Raw genomic sequence first — 22,060 nt, forward strand, 5'->3', positions numbered from 1 at the left:
GGTTGGTTGGTTGGTTCTTGGTTGGTTGGCTGGCTGGTTGGCTGGCTGGTTGTTTAGCTGGTTGGTTGGCTGGCTAGTTACTAGGTTGGTTGGCTTATCGGCTAGCTGGTGTTGGTTGGTTGGCTGGCTAGTTAGTTGGTTGGTTGGCTGGTTAGTTGGTTGGTTGCTTAGGATATAAAATAATATATCCGTCATCTCACGTTTCAGTATCATATCATAGATAGTATCATAGACACTAGTATCAATGCCATATTTTTATAATATATATATATATTATGTTACTTTAACTGTTTTAGCATTTACGTTTCAGGTAAGGAATTTCCAAATGAAAAATAGCTTAAAGATAATTTTCATTAATAAAAAAAATGATAATTGTTATTTTATATTTTAAAAAATTGATTGGAAAAATTATCTTAGCTCAAGACAAAGATGCTAACGGATGGATATCTTATGGAGAATTTAGTTACTACTTTTCAACAGTGTCTCTGAACTTCAATGATGCTTTCAATCACTGCTTGGGTCTGGAAAGTTTGTTGGCCAGCATTGGGTCACAGGGAGAAAATGACTTCCTCCAAAACAAGTTTGTATATTTTTACAAATTAATAAGATTACATTTAATTAATTGAGAACATTTTAAACATTTTTCACAAATAACTTGTTAGGGACTTGTTACTGAGAACGTCAATAAAAAAACGCATTCATGGTTAATAATTTTGATCTTTGGCTTAAGAATCACCATCAACGATTAATGGTTGATTGATTTCCAGACGTTTTTGAACTGCCTAAATATTTAATGTCATCTATTTCAGTAAATAGGAATTCTTTTCGTTGATGACACATACAAACTTCGATTTTATTAGCTCTTTGCCAAAAACAAAAAGAAATTAGATTAATAATTATGAAAATATATTTTCAAAAATTACTGCATTTATTTTATTTTTCAAATTTTTCATTTCATTTTCGTAAACCTACGACAATTTGAAAATTAAACATTAATACGCCACTGAAGCTCAAAAACTGAGTACTGGATAGGCATGTACAGACCGCAGTGCTGGTTTGATCAATCAAAGAACAGCTACTGGCTCGATGGAACTGAATTCAAATTTGTTAATTGGGCTATGGGAGATCCGAATGAAAATACGTGCTGCGTAAGAATGGTGCCGGCCACTGGAAAATGGAAAGATAGATTATGCAGCATTAGTTATAATTTTGTTTGCAAAAAGCCATTATCAGTTAACCGTGAGTTTCAATTTTTAACTTTTCAATGGCGTGTTAATAATTCATTTGAACATTTTTACAAGTACAATTAATTTTTTACAGAATTAAAACATCATTCGTTCATATACTTAAATAAATATCCACAACTCCAACGCAACTTCTTCAGCTAACCAACAGAGGCGAGCCATCAGACGTGTGATTGACAGTTACATAGTAGGCGATAGTTTGGAAGTAGTGCCTAACAAGAGATGTTTGATGCAGCTTTGCATGTTGATGTGTATACGAAACTGGATGTGTGCTGGATTCAACATGAGACCAGAGCTTCAAAATGGATGTACTTGTGAACTAAAAGACGCCAGAAGCTGGTTGACCTTTGACTCCGTGCAGAAAGTTGGTGCAAGTTATTGGAGTTACCCTATTCGGGGGTATGATTATGTAGACGGAAATGAGGTAATATTTGAAATGTGACCTGAATTATTTTAATTTTAATAGATGAACAACTGAGGGAGCAAATTGAATATTTAATAAACTATCGAACGAATGATTGGTCAAGCAAGTCCTTTATTTTTCAAGACCAAAAGACCAATAGGCTTTTCTATCTTTGACAAATTTTTTGAATACAACTTTTCCACCACGGTCGATTTTGTTATGTCATCCATCCATTTCTCGAATAATTTTCCAAATTGTTTTTTCTTTTATCGATTTTTATTAGTACAAATATAATTAATCTGCTACCCACTGTTTTTCAAATATGCCTACAATTTACAAGTAACAATTTTCTTGCTTCTACCTTTTCCTAAGTGTATTTCTGTTTTTCAAGCATGTTTCCATTTTTTACCTTTTAGTGGTTCCAATGGAGATTTATGGAATATGAAGTTAATACAATGTGTGTTTGTGTGTATGCGTGTGATTGTTCGTGTGTTCGTATGTGTGTGTCGGATTAATTCCAAAAGAGAGAATGAATTACCAATTTAAATTGTGAGTTTATATAGCGCTCAATTTCAATAACTTTTAAATGTCATTTCTTTCTACTATTTTTTCTTTTTTAAACATTTTCTATTTTTATATATTTTGTTTATCTGTAAATACTTTTATTATCCCAATTTAAATATATCTTTGTTAATATTAAAATGTTTATTCTTCTGTTTTATATGCTTAGAGAAAAAATTTTTTTTAACTTGTTCTTTATTATTTGACTATAAATCTAAGTAAACTGATATTTCATCATTATTTGATTAAATCTCCCGATTTGTTTACATTTAGCGTGATGGCGGCATGTTTTCTCGATGGTTTTGTAATTTGGGTGGTTCCTTGTTTTATGCTTCTAAACAAGTTTTTTTCTCTTTAAAAATCAGGATCTGACAGACGCAGAAACTGTTACAGCATGCAAGGCAGTAGTACAAAATTAAACAAATAAGTAAATAAATAAATAAAAAAAACGGAGAAAGAAAAATGTTTTAACAGGAAAAATTAAATAAAATAGAATAAAATAAAATAATTTGACAATAAAATGAACTAATGGCATAAAAATTAGACTTAGATGATGACTTAGTGAACTAGTGAGGTGATCGATAAATAAAAAAAACTAGTTGTGGGAATGATAAAGTTTTATCGAGTGTTATTATTGTTATAACCGACCCCTTGAACTTGTAGGGTATGGTTATATCTCTTTAAATTGAAGATTGAAATAACTAATTAAATGACCGTTAAGTGTTCACATTAAACAAAGAATTAACAAGAGGCACAGGATATATATACTTGAGCACTCGACCACATATATACAACGTATCAATTCGAACACCGAAGATGGTATAAGAATACCAAAAAAGCTCTTTGTTCTATCATGCTTAATAGTTCTATCATGCTTAAAATAATTATAAAAATTTTTGTTTTGAACTTTAGAAACTTGACAATAATTTACTATCTGCCGTTAACAAAATTGAAATAATAAACAGGAAGCTTACTAACGCGGAACATGCTGTGATTTTTATGTAAATATACATGTATGCAATAATTTATGAAATCTGACAAAGTTCTAGCGTTGGATAGTTTTTGATTACATTTCTCCACATTTCTAACCATGTTCTTGTCGTCATTTTTTATTTTATTGAATAAAATAGTTAGAATAATGTACAGTTTTCCAATTCATTTTCGAGTGTATAACCCAGTACTTACTGCAGTTTATATAGGGAATTTGTATAATCTAAGCCTTTGTTTCTGTGATTTGCACTTATTGTCATCAATGACTGTGTTAATTTTACTGTCTTCTTTAGTAATAGACATGTTCGTAGTAGCGCTTTTAATTCATCTTTTTGAATTGGTAGGGGTGAATGACTGAAATTGTGTATTCTATCTACTATTATGCTAATTGTGTTGTAACAGTCTTTACAATTTTCAGGCTTTAATTTCATTAAAAATTGAAAAACTTTTTTTCTAAACTTGAAAATAAGAAACACAAAATTAAATGCTCAAGTAAACAAACTATTTGAAAACAATTCTGAACTGATTTCTAATGGCGTTAACAAATAATCACCTATTGATATAAGCAATAAAAGTCACATAGTGAAAGTTTACAAAGGAGTTTCTGTTGGTAAGCAGGGAAACCAAAGAAATCAACTTCTTTTCAAGATGAAATAATTTTTTATTTAAAGTAGTTATAACTAATCAGCTGTAAATCACAGAAATGTTAAGTTTAATAAGGCACGCAGATACCTGCTTCAAAAGCATGAAAAATTTCATTTCACACATTTCTCTGCTCAAGTTTTCAAAATTTCATGCATCAAATTGTTTTAGTCTTAAACGTATTCAACGTGTTCAAACAAAAATATAACACACTGAGCGTTGGGTACAACACGTTTGCGGTTGTAGAATTTATATAATGGAGATAATTACATTGCATTGTTAGGGTTGACGGGTGAGGTATGCGTGTCTCATGAGCACTCCTATTCAATTATTCCTCTGTTTAGTCACACCTTTATTTATTTGTTTCAATTGCTTGTTTGTTTGTCCAACTTGTTCGTTCGTTTGTTCATTCATTCTAAAGTTGTTCATTAGTTCATTCATTTGTTCATTCAATTGTTCGTCCATTAGTTCACTAATTTATTTGTTCATTTGTTTGTTCGTTGATAGCTGACTATTTTATCCGAAATATTTTTCATTTTTTCATAAAAGGTTACATAAAAAAATCAAGACTCACTGAAACAAAAAATACATTTAAATGAAGTATGTTTTTTGCTGGAGTTTTACTGCGAGAAAGTTATTTGTTAACCTCTGAAATTTTCTACTAGTATAATTTTTTAATAATTTCAAATATGTGCTACTTTTTGAGTTTATTGAAAGATCTATTTCTAATCAAAGTGTTCATTTCACTTGCTGTTGGTGACCTGAGTGAGCAAGTTGGACAGACGACCTTCAAGAAGTTCATACCTGCCTACAGTTACTTGGTGGGCCAGTTGAAGACGACGCTGGTATGCTTCGACATTGAAATGTCCATCATTGAGAAGTTCAAGGCCAGAGATCGTCGAGAGTGCATCATCAAATGCCTGGTTGGTTCAGCTAAATTCTTTTTTACTTTCTGAAACAATTTGTTTTTTATTTTAATTTTTTTTCTAATATTTGCTAGTCAGCAAGCCCGGTTCACCCATTCTAAATTTGATCGTTCCACTCGACATGGGCACCTAAAATAAATTTGCAATTTATTTAAAGACTTTACGATTTTTATATAAATGTATTGACATTATTGTTTATTAGAAGGTTTTATAATTAATTTGTGTCCATTATCAACAACTTTGTAACTTTTTAAAAATTGCTTTATTTGAAAATTTCTAAATTGTTTAATAAATTTTCGCTATTTGACTTCGTCGTGCTGTGCTATGCTATGCTACCAATATGAAATATAATACTTAAATGATAAGTTCTTTCTTTTTTTTTATTTTTATAAGCCCAATAAACTGTGTCTCAAAACATTTTTATTTGCCTAAAGTCAGTAACAAATGGCGAATTAAGAGGAGTGAATTATATTCAATCGACCGCATCATGTTCATGTGTTCCGAAAGCAAACATCCGTTACAATGTTACTGCTGTTGATCTGATTGCTAGTAATGTTGGTTGCAAGGGTTACGTTCACCATGGCGAATTTTATAATCATTTTAAAATATTATTAAAATACAGGAAAAGTTTGTAATGTATTAGATTGTTTCACTACAGATTGTCCTGCCAACTTTGACTACTGGTATAGTACCACAAGTGCTACAAGATGCAGTACACACTTCAGAGCTGGAGTGCTGGGAGGTCATTATGTAACAGCATCTCGTCATCTCATCCCATCACTATTGATGATCTCCTGGAAAACACCATCTCGCTTCAATACGTCAACTCTACTAGTTGGTTTTTGGTTTCCTTTTTTTTTATTAGAAATGGGTGCGACCATTTACTTCAATTCCTTTGTATAGATGCAGATATTGAGAAATGTCCTGTGGCCGCCATACCAAACTCTTTTGGATTTTTTACAAGCGGATTTCAAATTTTCAAGAAGGGTAATAGATCGTTTTTCTAGCTACCTTATTCAGGTTGAATTATTCTATTTACTAACTTAGTGATTGTTATACTTGGTTTTGAAAATTCTATTCTCCTCAATTTCCTCATTTTGATTTCCGATCCAAACGTTGCCTACTTAAAATTAGTTGGTATATTTAAGCATTAAATTACACATGTATTCATGAACAAGGAGTTTCCAAGTTTGTGCAGATGGAGGCATCAGTCTGGCACTCAGGAGAACCAAACTCTAATAACGACGGTAAAGGCTACTGCATCCAAAGCATCTTCTATACATTTCATTTAATATCCTTGGTTGGGATGATCAGTATTGCGACTATTCTGAGTGCGTCCTCTGTGAGTTCGATATGAGCACCTAAAAGTTACAGTATTAAATAAAATTTAATAAATTTGGAATGATTGAAATTTGACAAATGCTCTAAATGTAGTGCTGTTGGAAGTTTGCCTTGAAAGATTTGAACTTGGATAGGTGGATTATAAACATTTGTTCGCCTCTCTTCTACCGCATATAATTTTTTTGCTACATATCTAGTTGTTTATTGAAAATTTAACAATTACTTTAGTGAATAAAAGGCTGAATTAAGTTATATTAATAAGATAAACATTTAGAATTTGACTCTATTAGTATAATTAGCAGTAAAGTAGCAATCTTAGCAAGATTAGTAGTGTCAATTTTATGTTGTTTTTAAAAGAAGAACGAATGCATGTGGATACATATTCGTACCGCATAGGTTAGATGTTGGCTAAAAAGGAAATAATAAACCGTTATGCAATGTTTATGAAAAGAGTTTGTGATTAGAAACAAATGTATTTTAAAAATTAAAGTTAAAAATCAATAACAAATAAACTATAGAATCTAAAATAAGTTATACGAGCTGGAATATAGATTGTCAAACTAATTATTTATAATTATTATTGTTAACATTTGAAAAAAATTAAGCAAATTTTAAATCGTTGTTTTCGTATCTTACGTGTTAACCAGAATGGTGAAAAAACATTGAAGAATAATAATTAACATATCGATGACTGGACATATTCCATTCCTCGTGTACCAAATTTTCAAATTTAAAATATTGAATTAACTCAACATAATATGACAAAGATTTTTATAGTGATCCAAAAAGACTGAGTCTGACATTTCATTTAATATCCTATTTTTGCCAAGTTTGCTTTAAAGTTATTGTTTCTGCACTTATTATTTTATTTCCCAGTTTGTTCCACTCGTTGACAAATCTGTAGCCAAAAAATGTTTGCTTTTTCCATACCGAGCTTATTTTTAAATTTATGCCTCCTTGTTTTGCTATTTATCCTAAGCTCAAACATTTTTCTAATTCCAATTTCTCCTTCATGGTGATAATTTTGTATGCTTTATTCAAAACTCATCTTGTTCTTTTTTTCTAATGTTGTCAAACCACAAACATTTAATCTGTCTTCACATGACATACCGCAGCAAAACTTTATAATTTTCGTTGCTTTTCTTTGCTATATTTTTTAGCATATGTCCGCCCTTTGGTGAATCGGGATTCCAAAGCTGAACACAGTACTCCAATTTTGGTCAGACCAATGTTTTTTATAAGTTTAATATGACGCTCATATTTCTGCTTTTTACTGTTCTCTTTATCATACCCAGAACCCTGTTTGCACTTTTAGCTGTTTCGATGCATTGCAGCCCCACCGCCCTACCTTACCATTTTGATGAAAAGGACCTCTAGGTCCTTTTGCTCTTCTACATTTTCAGTGGTGTGTTTCCAAGTTTGAGTACATTTGCCTTGTTGTTTGCTCCCATATGTTTGACTGCACACTTGTTGGTGTTGAATACCATCTGTCAATCCTCAGCTCATTTGCACATTTTTTGCAAATCGCATGCTAAAATTTCAATATCTTTATTGTTGCTAACAACAGCAAATAAATTAGTGTCAGCTGCAAATTTTGAAATTTTAGACCTTATTCTTATATCAATATTAGTAATGCATATTACAAATAGCAAAAATTCAAATACGGATCCTTGATGAAACTCATTTGTAACATTTCTCCAGTTTGAAAAATTTTTACCAATACCAACTTTTTGCCGTCTATCCAGCAACCAATTAGAAACCCACTTGGGTGTGTTTCCTGTAACTTCACTTGCCACTAATTTTATTTTTTTTAATAACAACATTTCATTAATTTGTTTCCATAAAGTTTATATTACATGTTACATGCATTTTTTATCTAATTTTATTTTATTCTTAGTGAAATACTTTAACTGAAACTTAACCAGCACCCTTTAAGCTCAAGTTGCATTGTATTTAAAAAAAATGACAGGTAAGAGTTTGTATGCCCTCTTGTGTTAACTCTTATTTGCTAAAAAATAAAAATTTCATCAACATTTCAATTTGTTCTCTCATTAAAGTCATATTGCTCTAGACAAAAATGTTTCAAAAATATTAGAAACTTAAATCTTTGAACAATTTAAATAAAAAAGCGATATATATATAAATTATAATTTATATAAATATAAAAGAAATAAATAGTTAAATAAATTAACTCCTATATAAAAATGCACCCTGCAACACTGGTCAGAAAATTTAAAATTAACATTTTATTATTATTTTCAATTTCCTTTAAAAAATTGTTATTTATTATCCATATTTTTCACGGCAGTTAATTTCCAGCCACGTCAGTCTGAAACTTACCAGAATCTATCAATGAAATATGAAATATTCAACAATTTAATTTATTTATTTTTGAGTTTTAAAACAGGAGAGCCTAATAGGTATATCAATCCTGAAATAAACTATTTGAACTTAACTTGGTCTGGCTGCAATGTGGAAGCATTTGCGCCATTTTATTACACTTTACCTTTTTTATATTCTCTATAATGTCAAACGCAGAGCTGCTTACATGTTATGCCATACTTTTTACCAAGCCTTCATGTCACAAAGGCTGTACACGATCCACTTCACACAACGCACATATACATTATGTATGCACGTGCAAGCACCGAATCATACGCGTACCAAGGTATTTGAATTTTGGACAGAACCATGCTATCGCGTAATGGCAGCATGAGACGAGGCAAGTTTATCGTATCTCGCTGACCATTACCTTGACCAATTGTGACGTATATGTGAAGACATTACCGCCCTTGCTATTATTGAAGTTAGTAGCGGAAAGAAAACGAATAAGAAATAATATCATCAAGTTTTTGAAGGTGTTATCCAGGGCTCACAATTGAAATCTAGATGTGTCTTCTGGTTACTATTAAATTCATTTCATAGTAAGAGAAAGGTTTAAATTAAAAGATCACACTGCTATATTATTGCTAATAATATTTTGAAAAGTAATTGAATTAACAGTTTTGTATATTAATATGTTCGAAGTGCTTTCTAGTTTAACGTTAAAACAAATTTAACCTGATATGCAATATCTCCATAATTTTGGCCGTGGTTTGCGAATGTAGCAATGATAACCAATGTTGCAGGTGACACCCTGCGCAGGTAAAATATTAAAAGTAGAAACTCTATGATATTAATAAAAAAAAGCAACAAAAATTAATTAACGAATAAACAAGAAGTTAAAAGAAGAAATTATTGAACGAGTTTTATTTTTTATTTTATTATTATTTTTTTAAATTCAACAACGTCTAACTGTCTGCAAACGAAATAACTGGAAATTATTGTGACGAGACAGTGGAAATGACGTATGTCGATAAAAAGTTAACCTACATAGCAGTCACAAGCTTTCCACAAGTAGTCCAATCCAGACCTAACTTCGTCGCAAAGATTTGATTTCGAACTGTCTACACGTTCAACTGCATCGGTTTACATTTCAAAAGATCGTTAATTTTATGCAATATATTATTATATTTATTATTATTAAAAATTAATATTATGATTATCAATAAGAACGATTTTTATAAGTAATATATTTCCTCAGTGATGATAAATGAATAAACGCAATAAAACAATGAAAAATTTCCTTGAAACTGAGTAATGTAAAAACGGTTGAAATTTCAAGTACACTGGTATTTTTATGCTCATGAGATGAGATAAACTTTTGAATTTGTATGACACAGGCGTGTGGTGTTAAGGGGGATTGACAACGTTTACTGGAGGCTAAAACATTTAAACATGATCAAGTTTTTTCTTTGTTTGGCCCAAACTACGCTGGCGACCTCCTTTTCAATTTTCGTTCCTTTAACCACAAATGCGTGATGAAAATATAAAAATGAAATATTAATGAAAATGAGGTAATTATAAATTTACGGCAGACGAGAAACATCAAGGCAAAAATCAACAGAATCTTCTTCATCGTAGTTCTCGTTATTCTAAAGATTTTTTACAAAAATTTATTAAAATTTTTAAATTAATTTAACGACGTATGTAATTTATTCGTAATCGCCAGTTAGTTATCATGATATTATTATTACCACATTTGTATATCATACATCAAATCATGCATTCCTCAATACATGTGCTATCGTTTATAATTCTTACGTTATCAGTGTCATACAAACTGCAACACGGTGCATCTCGTCTACGCTGCTACTTACTTATTATTTTTTTAAATTTAATGACGTACATTAATCTGCTTTTTTTTTACGAATTTATTCGATAAGATGTCATTAATCCAGAACTGTCAATTTTTATTGACCGCCTTCTTCATTTGGCAGTTTAAAAATAAAAAAATACACACATGAAATCACACACACTTCACACACACACACTACACACACACACACCTCACACACACACATACATACATATATTTATGTGTATGTATGTATGTATATATATATATATATATATATATAACCATTATTGTATATAATAATCTTAATATGGATGATATTGATTAATATTATTATAATATAAAGGTATAACTGAATATAACTTAATAGAGGCGCTATTTATAATCATTCGAACAATACAATTATATGGGAGGAGATACAACGATGAACTTATGCGAATTATACAAGGATTCCATGCAAACATTTGAACATTCTGAACCGTTTATATTTTGACATTCATTGGTTCTCTGGCAATATTATAAATAAACTTTACTGTATAGCATAATTTATGGCATCAGTACTTGAAGTTTTTATGAACAAATCTTTAAATAAAAAAATTAAATTTTGGAACTTCGATCCCAGCTTGACGACCTCGATATTCTCCAATCTTACTTTTCATTTTTCAAGTACCTAAGCCCGGAGTAACAAAACAAAAAAAATATGTAGAATACCGAAGTTACCATTCCATCCTTGGAAGTAATGGCTTCAATTTTCACACTTAAGTTTTAGCCCCTTTTTCAACATGTTTATTCGTGAACGGTAGGTTTTACGTGTAGGTTGTATGTATGTGTGGTGCATGTTGTGTTAATAATATGCGCAGGTGTTCACGGCTGTTTTAGATCGTACGTTAAACTGCTTAAATGAAAATAAAGATTAGCGCTTAGCATAATTAGATCAAAAATTTTTTTAATGATATGTCAATATTTTTTCGAATTTTTTAAAATTTTTCTTATAATGATGATGCATTTCCGTCCGTTCAATATCTGGCAGGCGCAATAATAATATATAGCAAACCGTTTACAAAAAATTTCATATCACTTATTAACGCCTGTTATTTTGAGTTAAATTATTAAAACACTTTTTTAATTGTAAGTAACTTATATTTAAAATTATTGTTTGGAAAATTTCAGCTGTTCATTTGTATATTTGCAAGGATCATGGCAGGTACCCACGTGTTGTTGGTTGTCTTTGTGATACTCGTCACAGGTGAGTAAAGCGCCACCATGTTGTTTATTTCCTTTTCATAATTTAGTATTTTTTGGACTCACTCACTTGTTTAAATGAGCGAGTGTCTGAGCCGGAAGATATAAAATAAAAAATGGAAAAACACCATAGTCGCCATTCCTCAATTCAATAAATTTCTAATTTTTTTAATTCATCCAAAGAATCTGAAAACTTACTTAATATCATTAAATTCAATCATTTATCACGAGTCTTAAGACTTACCTAATAATGTCATTCAATTGAATCATTCATCACGAGTCTTAAGACTTACCTAATGTCATAAACTTACTTGCAAACGTGCACAGTGAACTTGTGTGAAGCAGTATACCAACACCATCACGACTGCCGGTCTGAGAGGACTGAGACGAGCACCACGGGACTATGCCAATGTGGGGTCAGTAGTTTAATACCCCGGTTCATTCATCGTTATAATTGTAATTTGAAATTTGAAATAATTTTTGTTATATTAAACTTTTAGTTAAACGTTGGTTGGACTTTAGGTTTTAATTAATTTTTTAAACGTTTTTGTTTACTAGTTAAATGACATATTTTTAGCATTTTAAATCAGATATATTTATTCCCTGGTATTTTGATTAATGTCCCATACGTAAAGGCCGCAAGGAACGGCTCTGCAACGTGCAAAAGGGATTCAGTGAGATGATGCTTTCAAAACCGTTTAAAAAAAACGTCAATATTCAAATGAGAAAAATTAATTAGTGAGAAGTGTGGGATTCGATTCCTGGCCTTGGACAGTTATAACATTTGTCTAGTTGTTAAGCCAGCCCTGCGGACTTCATTGCTAGTGATATCCGGGTTTCCAACATTCGAATTGGCACAGAAGTTTAATCTATATATTAATAAATTCTTATAAAAAATATGTTGGAAAACTGTTCGCTACGACAGCCAACGCAAAACATCCTGTCGCGATTGTTCGTAGCATTTTGTCTTTGCATTATTAATTTTAAAAATTTTTATATAATATTTTTATTAAAATAATTTAATTCGTACATTACAACATATTATTTTAAACTATAAAAATTACATGATGTTAAAATTATTAATAACGAAACAGTATCGTAAGTAGCAGGAAATTTGCAGTAGAATAGGGAGTTAGTTGGGCTGCCCTCGGCTCTCCTGCTTTTTATAGATCAAACTTGGCAGCTTTTTTTGGCTGTCACGCAATTTTCAATAAATTTCGCAATTGAAACTGGTGATATTATGCAAAACTTACCTTTATTTTATTGTAATAAGACAAAGGTTGAAATAGTTTTTCACTCAGTGATTTTGAAAGTTTATGTATTTGAGATTTTGTTCATTGTATCCTCAACCCAGTCAAACTTTGCATTGTGGGGACTTCATTCTTATAGCTCTCCCCTGTCTACGCCTCTATTTTATGAAAAATATAAAAATTTATTTTTAAATAATAATGAAACTGTCTAACATTTTAATTGTAGTTAATGTAAATATTTTTTTCTAACAAATTTTTTAGAAAAATTATGAAAACCGTAATGTTCATTAAATTTATAGTCGGCTAGCTTTGTTTAAGATTCAGCCCGGTCAAACTGAAGATTAAGAAGACAACAATCGAAAACCCAAAAGTTAATTAGTTATGAAATAAACTTTCATTATCAATAATTTTGACGCGATTTTATTTTCAAAATAACAAATCGTAATGACGTTATATAAAATGTTGTTTTATAAAATATATTACCATAGGATTGAATAAAAATTTCATATTGTTTATCAGTTTATTATACTTCAAATAAAGCAGTAATATTAAAATAGTATATAATATATTATAATATAATATAAACATTATTTATTTTCAATATTGTACACAGTTGACGAACAGTGCCGGATTAGTTTTCAACATTTAATATAAAATTTTTCCAATAATTTATTCCAAATTGTTTGATAAATTATATAAAACAAAATTCTACTTCATCACATCTAAATGTGTTTGTTTCAGACATTTAAAATAAAAAAATAATAAAAATGCAATGATGTTTCAGCTTAATAGCTTGAGGATTAACTAATCCGTCTAGCAAAAATAGTAATGTTTTTAGTTTACGGTTTTATGAAATTCATTTTCTCCGTGTAGAAACGATCAGTTTGTGTGGGTGACGACCGTCTTTTTGCTTATCACGTTTTATATTGTACGTTAAATCGCTTAAATACAAATAATTAGATAAAAAAAATGTTTGAAATTTGATAGGGGATGATAGCCAAAATTTTCGCTAGTGGGGCCAAAAAATTTAGGCAGGTGAACTTGTTGTTTACTTTTAACGCCAAATTGGTCGATTTTGTTTGTTTGTTTTCCTGTTTAAATACTAAATTTTGCTGATTTTAAAAAACACTCTTCACACCGATAGGAGCATGCGCGTGCCTGTTTGTATGCCTGCGTGTCTTAGTTTGAAAAAGATACTTTTCAACTCCCGTTTGTTCAACCTCGGTTTTATTAATTTATTTTTCATTATTCGCATGAAAAAGTATTGAAAAAAAATTATCTTGTAGTAGTGATATAGGGATAGGCGGATGTAGAAAAAGACAAATAGATGATGTAGAGTAAAAAAAGTGGAAAAGTGAATGAACCAGAAGCTGCTTATTTTAATTTAAAATCAATTAATTTTGTTAGGCTTTATAGATATTATTTATTTAGTTCGTATTAAAAAATGACAAAATTACAAAATAATAAAATGATTATTAATGAAGATCAAATAATAATCATACAACTAATTTTAATGTTAATACTAATATTCAGCGAGTCAAATTAGTTCCCTCAACAAACCAATTGAGAAACATTACAACAAGAGTTGACACTATAACATGGTGGAAAACCGAAACGTCACAACAACAAAATGTCATAATATGGTAGAAACGTTAAAGCTAAAGATCATATTTACCATAAGTGTAATAATCCCAGCTGCCTGTACTCACCCAATTTCCGTACTGATTTTTATAGTAGCAAGCTATGTAATGGCCGTACAAATCGGAATATTCTCCTCCACAGTGTTCCCCTGTCTCGCACGTGAGTTTGTCTGTGAACTAAAATTGATAGGAATGAACTTCAACTTAAGGAAATAGTTCAAAAATATTATTCAGTTTGATCAATTTTGTTTTACGAGTTTTCATCGTTCATTTCATATGTTCCCTCATTTTATCGTTTGTCTTTTCTTAGCCTGTAATTTCAATTTCTGCGTGCGTCAGTCAGGGTTTGATTTAGATAAAAATTTTAAATTATTATTTAGGGTTAAAACAAAAAAAATTGCTAAATATTTTTTTAAATATTTTGTATAAATGAATAAATTAAACAAACATTTTTTTAGAAATTACAGTCATAAGCAAATAATAATAAACAAATCGGACAAAGAATTAAAAAAAATATTAAAAAAATTTGTACCAACTTTACATCTACAATTAGAACATGAGTCATTATTGCAGTCATGCTCGCATGGCTTATCTTCTATATATCCGGCAAACACTATTGGAGTAAAAAACAACATTTCGATATTGCATTTATAATCATTTTGACGTTGACATTTAAATCATGCATTCAATTATTATTAACTAATGCAACAAGTAGAGAAAAGTTAATTTTAAGCAGTAAAAAATCCATTTTTCTGTTTTAGTTCTCAAGTTATTATAACTCTACAAATTGAAGAGCAAAAAACTTTCTCAGAAGCAAAAATAACCTATTCTGGATCTTACGAAACTCTTCCAGCATGTACTCAATTATGTTTAAAGGCTGCAAGCTTTGTTCATATTATTCAAAAATTGGACAACATAACATATCATTAGTGGTGATGGATCAGAGTTTGATAGAGACCTCGGTTGTCTTTTGCAGTCACCTGCATCGAATGCAATGAAATTCACAGAAAAACGTACAGTGTTCAACTTTGTCCGTTTTTGTGTTCTATTAAGTTGAGTGTTAGTCAAAACTTACATTGCAGCGTTTTATGATAAAAAATGATAATATTTAATAGTGAAAAAATAATAATACATAAAATGTCAGTCGCACAGCTTCAAGTTTAGTGTTGTTTTTTAAAACCCTAAGCCTAAGAGATTTAATAGTCGGTAGTTCGAAACTGCAGCTGCATGACAAGAACTGCCGCTAGAAAAGTTGGTTTAGCAGTGGGAATGTTAAAAAATGGGACGTAGAAAAAAGGGTGATTTTTAAAAGTTATCATAATTACTCAGATTATCTACATTATTTTGTGGGGCATTAATGTTTAGTAACTTGACCAAAACCTGCAGTGGCAAACAGGTTAAATGCGACACTGCTATTGCTGACCACCTCTTGGCAGGCAATAACGTCAAGTGAAAGTCACAAAACCCACAGATCGTAAAATGACCAAATGCGTGAAAAACCATTTGAAACTTTATTTATATAGAATTCATAAGTATTCTCGACTCGGAAAAATTTTGATGAAAAATTTTTCTAGAGTAAATTAAAAAAAAGATTATATTTACTGCTAATAATGAAAAAAATGAAATAATTTTTACAATAATTCCACGATCCAATGTAAACGAAATTCTCATAGGTACTATTAATCTGCTCGTTTCTGGTTCCAGTGTAGCACGACCAATAAAAATAGCCTCGCCGACTTTTTTCAAGAGTACAAAATTCACCCTTGCGACATGTCAGGTCAGTGTGCTGTATAATTTTGAAAAAATAATATATATATAAACATATAATTTTTTTTTCACTCACACACTCACTCACTCACATTCATTCATCAGAGAAAAATGTCATCTTCAGCAAATAACTCAAATAATAATAGATAACTGACCTCATCACACTTGCAAGGATAGCAGCCATATTCCCTGCTAGGACAGTTTTCTGAGCAAGGTGATGGCCTTCTGTAAATCACTGTCGAGTTTTCATTTTAAATTTAAAAATTTTATTCTTTCTCGACAAAAAACATGTAACAAAGTGACAAAAAATAGGATTGTAAATCACAATTGTAAAAAAATCAGATTTCAATTATTATTAGACCGAAAATTTATCAAAGATTAATAACAAAAAAGCAATAATAATGAATCAAATAAATATTAAATATATTAATATTAATCATTTTATTTAGTATTTAATATTTATGTTATTCATTATTATCATAAAAAAATGAACAAATCATTGATATAATTTTTTTATGAAAAAAATTTTTATTAAAGAAAGTTTTGTATTAAAAATATCTAACACTTAGCCTCTAGAGGAACCACACTGATCAGCACAAGGACGGCGACGAGATGATCCATCGTTAAGATGAAGTTGAATCGAGTACTTTATATTTTAAAAACTTATTTTAAAAATAGAATTAATTCTTTAATTATAGAGTATTTGTATTAAAAGAATGGTAGTTGGAAAAATGCAAATTGAGAATCAAAGTTGTTTATATCGTAGTATATATAGAAAGAAGTTAAACACTTAAACACAACACACATACACAGCACACACACACACACACACACACACACCACACACACACACACACACACACCACACACACACACACCATAGTCGATGTTGATGTTTTTTTAATTTGAATTCATAATTTGAATAGTCAATTTTTGTCGCAACTCTGTGCAATAATTAGAATTTTTGAAAACAAAGTTTGAAATTTTTTGTCAGGATGATGTTGGTGATGATAGTGATGCAAATTGTTATGATGATGATGATGACGACGACGACGACGACGTTGATGATGATGATCTTTATAAACCGGGTTCTGCAATGTTGTCTGCCTTTTTTACGAGCCTATATTAGTGTCAGAAAAAGCAACAAAACTAAGTTTTCATATTTATTTTCACATGCATGCACTCACTCAAAAAGCACAGCCCCCTAAACCCAATGTAAACAAATTAACGCAATGTAAATGGAAATGAAAAATTTGAATTAAATAAAACAGTATCTCCTTTTTTACACCTTTCTCCTGTCATAAAAATTTAATAAAATTCGATTTTAAATTCTTTTCGAACATAGCAAGTAGTGTTGTTTTATCACAGAAAAAAATCATTTGTAAAAATGTTGTTCCAAATCCTTAACCCTCAACAAACAACACGAGAATGCAACAAATTTATTCCCGTTTTGCTAATTGACACGTCAAGTGTTGTTGACTGTTTTAAAATTTACGTAAACTTTAGAGGAAGCATTTTGGAAAATTGCATCAAAAAATGGCTGTAAAATATTTGCCGATCTGATCAAATATTAAATTATTATTATTTGACATGTATTGGTGAGTTGTTTGAATAGCGTTATAACCCTTACTGCTTTCTCTAACAGAATTTTAATCGATAGAAGAGTCGAAAAGAGTCGAAGGATACGCGCCAGCCCACACAACGCTACATTTATTTATGTAAGATGTGCAGATAACATTATACAGGAAATTCAAACATTTTTAGGGAGGAAAAATTTTATTTCATTAATTATGCCTATAGATTAAGTTAATTTGTTGGAAATGTGCTGAATATGCGCTTTAAAAATAAGTTTCATATATACATACACACATACATGCATGTATACATACATACAATCTATCATACATACATACATACATACATACATACATACATACATACATACATACATACATACATACATACATACATACATACATACATACATACATACATACATACATACATACATACATACATACATACATGCTTGTTGCAGCAGTTCCTGCGTGTCTGTGTGCTTGAAAATATCCAACTGAATGCCGACATGTGCAATTAACGAAAAATCTAAGTGTTGTCAGGATGGCCATTGATTTTCTTTTGGGTTTAACGGTCCACCAAAAATATTTGTGTAAGTGCGGTGCGGAGACTAACGAACTTAGTCACCCCGGTCTGGTAATGGTCGTCAGTTGCGCCATTCCGCATTAAATGATTACATCTGCCGGCTTTTCTCCAAGGTTGAGATAGATCCTGGCCCAACTCATCGGTGGGTACCCGACTGGATTATGAGACAGTCAGGATGGCCATTGATTTTTGTTTGGGTTTAACGTTCCCCCAAATTATCTGTGCAAGTGCGGTGCGGAGGCTAACGAACTCGGTCAGCACGGCCTGGTCCGTCGTTTGGGTGGCGGTTGTCAGTTGCGCCATTCCGCATTAAATGATTACATCTGCCGGCTTTTTTCCAAGGCTTCAATACCCGTTCTTAAAGAGCCCTCGGGAATTTCCGCGCTGGATGGAAAACGCCCGGATGGCTGCACATTGATTCCTTGGAGAGCCGGTAGGTGCCTGGCGTGGGACGTAACCGTTCCGGGCACATTAGCGAACGGTACGTGCACTTAACCAGCAGGGAAAGTGATTTGGCCGCAACCAGAGCATCGGATGAGAAGATTAAAAAATATGAAGGTGCCCTGCCCTCGATGGATTTTTTACCCGTTTGCATCGAGGTTCTTGGCCCGATGGACAACAGCACTTCCAAATTTTTTTTAAATATTTTCAAAATGATAAGTGTCAGGTCCGGCGACAGCAGAGAGCTATTTTTCGCCATGAATCATATCTCTTGTTTGCTGCAAAAGTTCTTGCGCGTCTGTGTTACCGAAAATGTTCAATTAAATGCCGACGTGAGCGAATAACGAGATACCAATTGTTAACCGATTTTATTCAGATGTTTGACTGTTTAGTGTCACTCATCGCTGATTTGGTTTTAACATACGTACATACATACATATAAGTTGTACCTTTATCTTTAGATTAATAATTAACGTTTAGTAATCAAATAAATCATAAAACAAGCTCATCAAACTCATTAACAAAAACTTTTGTAAAATAGCAGGCACTAATAAAGTAATTTTTATTTGATCGCTAGGAATTATTTAGTTTTACGCTTTTCATTGTTGCCGTTATGTTTGAGTTTGTTGTGCCATTATTAGTGAACAGTTAAGATAATTAACTGCGTTCAAATTTTTGTAGCTGTGTACACAATTATTGTGAAAAACGCGACCATGAAAAAAAAAGGTATTCGTACATATTGATACAATTTAGCGCCACTTGTAGTCATTCGTCTTCTGATTAATTAATTATTGTTTCAGTGATAAAAGTACGATTTTTTTGCATGACATTATCGGCTATATATTCCGATACATGTATTTTAAATATATGATCAGATCGAACGGCAACTGTAAATCGATTTTTTAAAGTTTTAAATTATATAAACTTGAACACCATAATTTTTGAGTGAAGTATCAATTTCAATAATTATTTTTATTCAACTTGAACATTTTTAAATTTGCCGCCCCCGGCCTTTTGTGCTTGTGCATTAATCCTCCACTGCATGAGTGCAGCGTTTGACTGTGTCGATCATCAAATTCTATTGAACAGATTCATTCACGACTTTGGCATTGCTGGAACTGTTATCAAGTGGTTCGACTCCTATTTGACTAAAAGGACTCAACAGGTATTTTTCAAAGAGCATCTGTCTAGTGTAAAAACAAAGTCATCCGGAGTGCCACAAGGTTCAATACTTGGACCCATTTTGTTCATACTGTATACAGCTGATGTATTTAATGTAATTGATACTTTTGGTTTTTCTTATCTAACCCTCAGCCTTTAGAAGAACCACACTGATTAGCACAAGGATGGCGACGAGATGGTTCATCGTTAAGATAAAGTTATATCAAGTACTTAATATTCGTATATTTTATTTCAAGAAGAGAATTAAGTTTTTAAATATGGAATATTTGTATTAAAAAATGGTAAGAAAAAAAATTGCAAATTGAGAATCAAAGTTGTTCTAACAACTTTATATCCGTATATATAGAAAGAAGTTAAACACACACACCACACACACACAAAGGCACACAAAAAGTACACTTTTGCCGACGACATTCAAATAATAGTCAGCAGTCAACCAGATCAGTTCGAAAGTGCAGTTGAAAGACTAATAAAATGTTTGGCTGAAGTTGACACATGGATGTCAAAAAAATGTCTAAAACTTAATAAAAATAAATCACTGTTTTTAACGGTGGACACCTGGCAGCAGCTATCAAAAGTCAAAATTGATTCAATAATGATTGAAGATAATAAGGAGGCTACTAATTTGGGATGTATTTTTGACACCAAATTGAAACTTTGTGACTACATAAAATCACAATCTAAATCATGTTCAGCACAACTTCAACAAATATACCGAATAAGAAAATATCTGGATCAAACTGTAACACAATCATTAGTACATGCGTTTGTCCACTCGAGATTGGATTATTGCAACAGTCTGTTTTATGGGTTGCCAGAAAGGTCCATCGCTGACCTCCAGTCTATTCAGAACAGAGCTGCAAAGGTGATTGTTAGAGGCAGAAAATACAATCATGTGACCCCAATTCTGAATAGCCTCCATTGGCTAACAGTGAAGAAACGAATTTTTTACAAAATATGCGTCATTATGTACGTGGCCATAAACGGACAACTCACAGAATATCCCAGAATACCTGGCTGATAGATTCATAAAGAAACCGCTGTCTTCGACTGGCAGACGCATGCGATCAGATGACGTCAATTTGTTGAATGTACCAACTACGCAGCTGCAGACATCGTCTAGAGACATTGCAGTGTCGGGACCAATCGTCTGGAATAGTCTGCCAATGTCGATGAGAATGTCGAAGATGGGCATTGTTGATTTCAAGATGAATTTGAAAACTTATCTTTTTGCGATGAACGATTGTAATTGATTGTATCATATCGTCTATTGATAGGATGTACGTTATTTCACTGTTCATATATTATTTGTTTTTTTTTTTCGATAGTGCTTGTGAGAGATATTTATTTTGATGGGCGCTTTATAAGTGTTTTATAATAATAATAATAATAATGGAAACTTTTTTATTTCAATCAAAGTCAATCTAATGAATGGAAAAAAATAGAATAATTAAAATATGTACTAATGTAATAACATTCAATAAAACCACAATGCTCATTATCTATGACAAGTGCAAAACGGTAAAATATTCAAATTGGTTACGGATTGTTTCTATCGCAATAAATGGCATACGTCGATTTAATAACTGTATAAGTTAATTTGTTAATAAATGTAATCGGCCATGAATTTTTAATTAGAGACAAGTTTAAAACATTTAAAAAGCCAATCGGGGTGATTTCAAATGTTTTCAAAACAATTAAACTGTTTTTAAAGTCAGCCTTTAAACACAATTTCAAGTTATTTTCGTATTTCGATTGTTTGTAATTTTTTGATTTTATCAGATTTGTTTCATGGCACACCGTTAATTCGATGACTTCAATCTTGTGGTCGCGCAAAATGGCGATGTCTGGACGAAGAGTGTCGAACAGTTGCGATATTGGCAGGACTCCCTCCGAGACGATATCAGCGAATATCCGGCAGTCCGGCTGTCGACATGTCTTTAACCAACTGACGATCTCGGATAAAATTTTATTATGACGTTCAGTATATCTTGCTAACGCGACAACAGATCCACAGTTGGACACAACGTGTTTGTTAGTTTGTTGAGCGCCGCAAAGAGGATATAGGGAATCGTGTGTCTTTCCCCATCT

General features: G+C 31.5%; 4 protein-coding genes across 4 annotated transcripts; 2 read left to right on the plus strand and 2 right to left on the minus strand.

The window, feature by feature from the left end:
• Window positions 1-365: 365 nt before the first annotated feature.
• On the plus strand, window positions 366-1,686 carry HELRODRAFT_178118 (hypothetical protein; the record flags this gene model as incomplete). Its single annotated transcript, XM_009026260.1, has 3 exons — window positions 366-580; window positions 1,010-1,239; window positions 1,385-1,686. 3 exons carry the CDS (start codon window positions 366-368, stop codon window positions 1,684-1,686), a joined length of 747 nt encoding a protein of 248 aa, XP_009024508.1.
• Window positions 1,687-4,529: 2,843 nt separating this feature from the next.
• HELRODRAFT_178119 (hypothetical protein) lies at window positions 4,530-6,123 on the plus strand (the record flags this gene model as incomplete). The annotated part of the gene is made up of 5 exons (XM_009026261.1): window positions 4,530-4,763; window positions 5,201-5,333; window positions 5,389-5,508; window positions 5,670-5,753; window positions 5,945-6,123. 5 exons carry the CDS (start codon window positions 4,530-4,532, stop codon window positions 6,121-6,123), a joined length of 750 nt encoding a protein of 249 aa, XP_009024509.1.
• An 8,311-nt stretch (window positions 6,124-14,434) lies between these two features.
• Window positions 14,435-16,804, minus strand: HELRODRAFT_178120 (hypothetical protein; the record flags this gene model as incomplete). The annotated part of the gene is made up of 5 exons (XM_009026262.1): window positions 14,435-14,593; window positions 14,953-15,029; window positions 16,094-16,202; window positions 16,339-16,418; window positions 16,747-16,804. The coding sequence occupies 5 exons, from the start codon at window positions 16,802-16,804 to the stop codon at window positions 14,435-14,437; spliced, it is 483 nt and encodes a 160-aa protein (XP_009024510.1).
• A 1,900-nt stretch (window positions 16,805-18,704) lies between these two features.
• On the minus strand, window positions 18,705-20,153 carry HELRODRAFT_178121 (hypothetical protein; the record flags this gene model as incomplete). The annotated part of the gene is made up of 2 exons (XM_009026263.1): window positions 18,705-18,970; window positions 20,096-20,153. The coding sequence occupies 2 exons, from the start codon at window positions 20,151-20,153 to the stop codon at window positions 18,705-18,707; spliced, it is 324 nt and encodes a 107-aa protein (XP_009024511.1).
• Window positions 20,154-22,060: the final 1,907 nt, after the last annotated feature.

The sequence above is a fragment of the Helobdella robusta genome (assembly GCF_000326865.2).
Source record: "Helobdella robusta unplaced genomic scaffold HELROscaffold_46, whole genome shotgun sequence".
Taxonomy (NCBI): Eukaryota; Metazoa; Annelida; class Clitellata; order Rhynchobdellida; family Glossiphoniidae; genus Helobdella; species Helobdella robusta.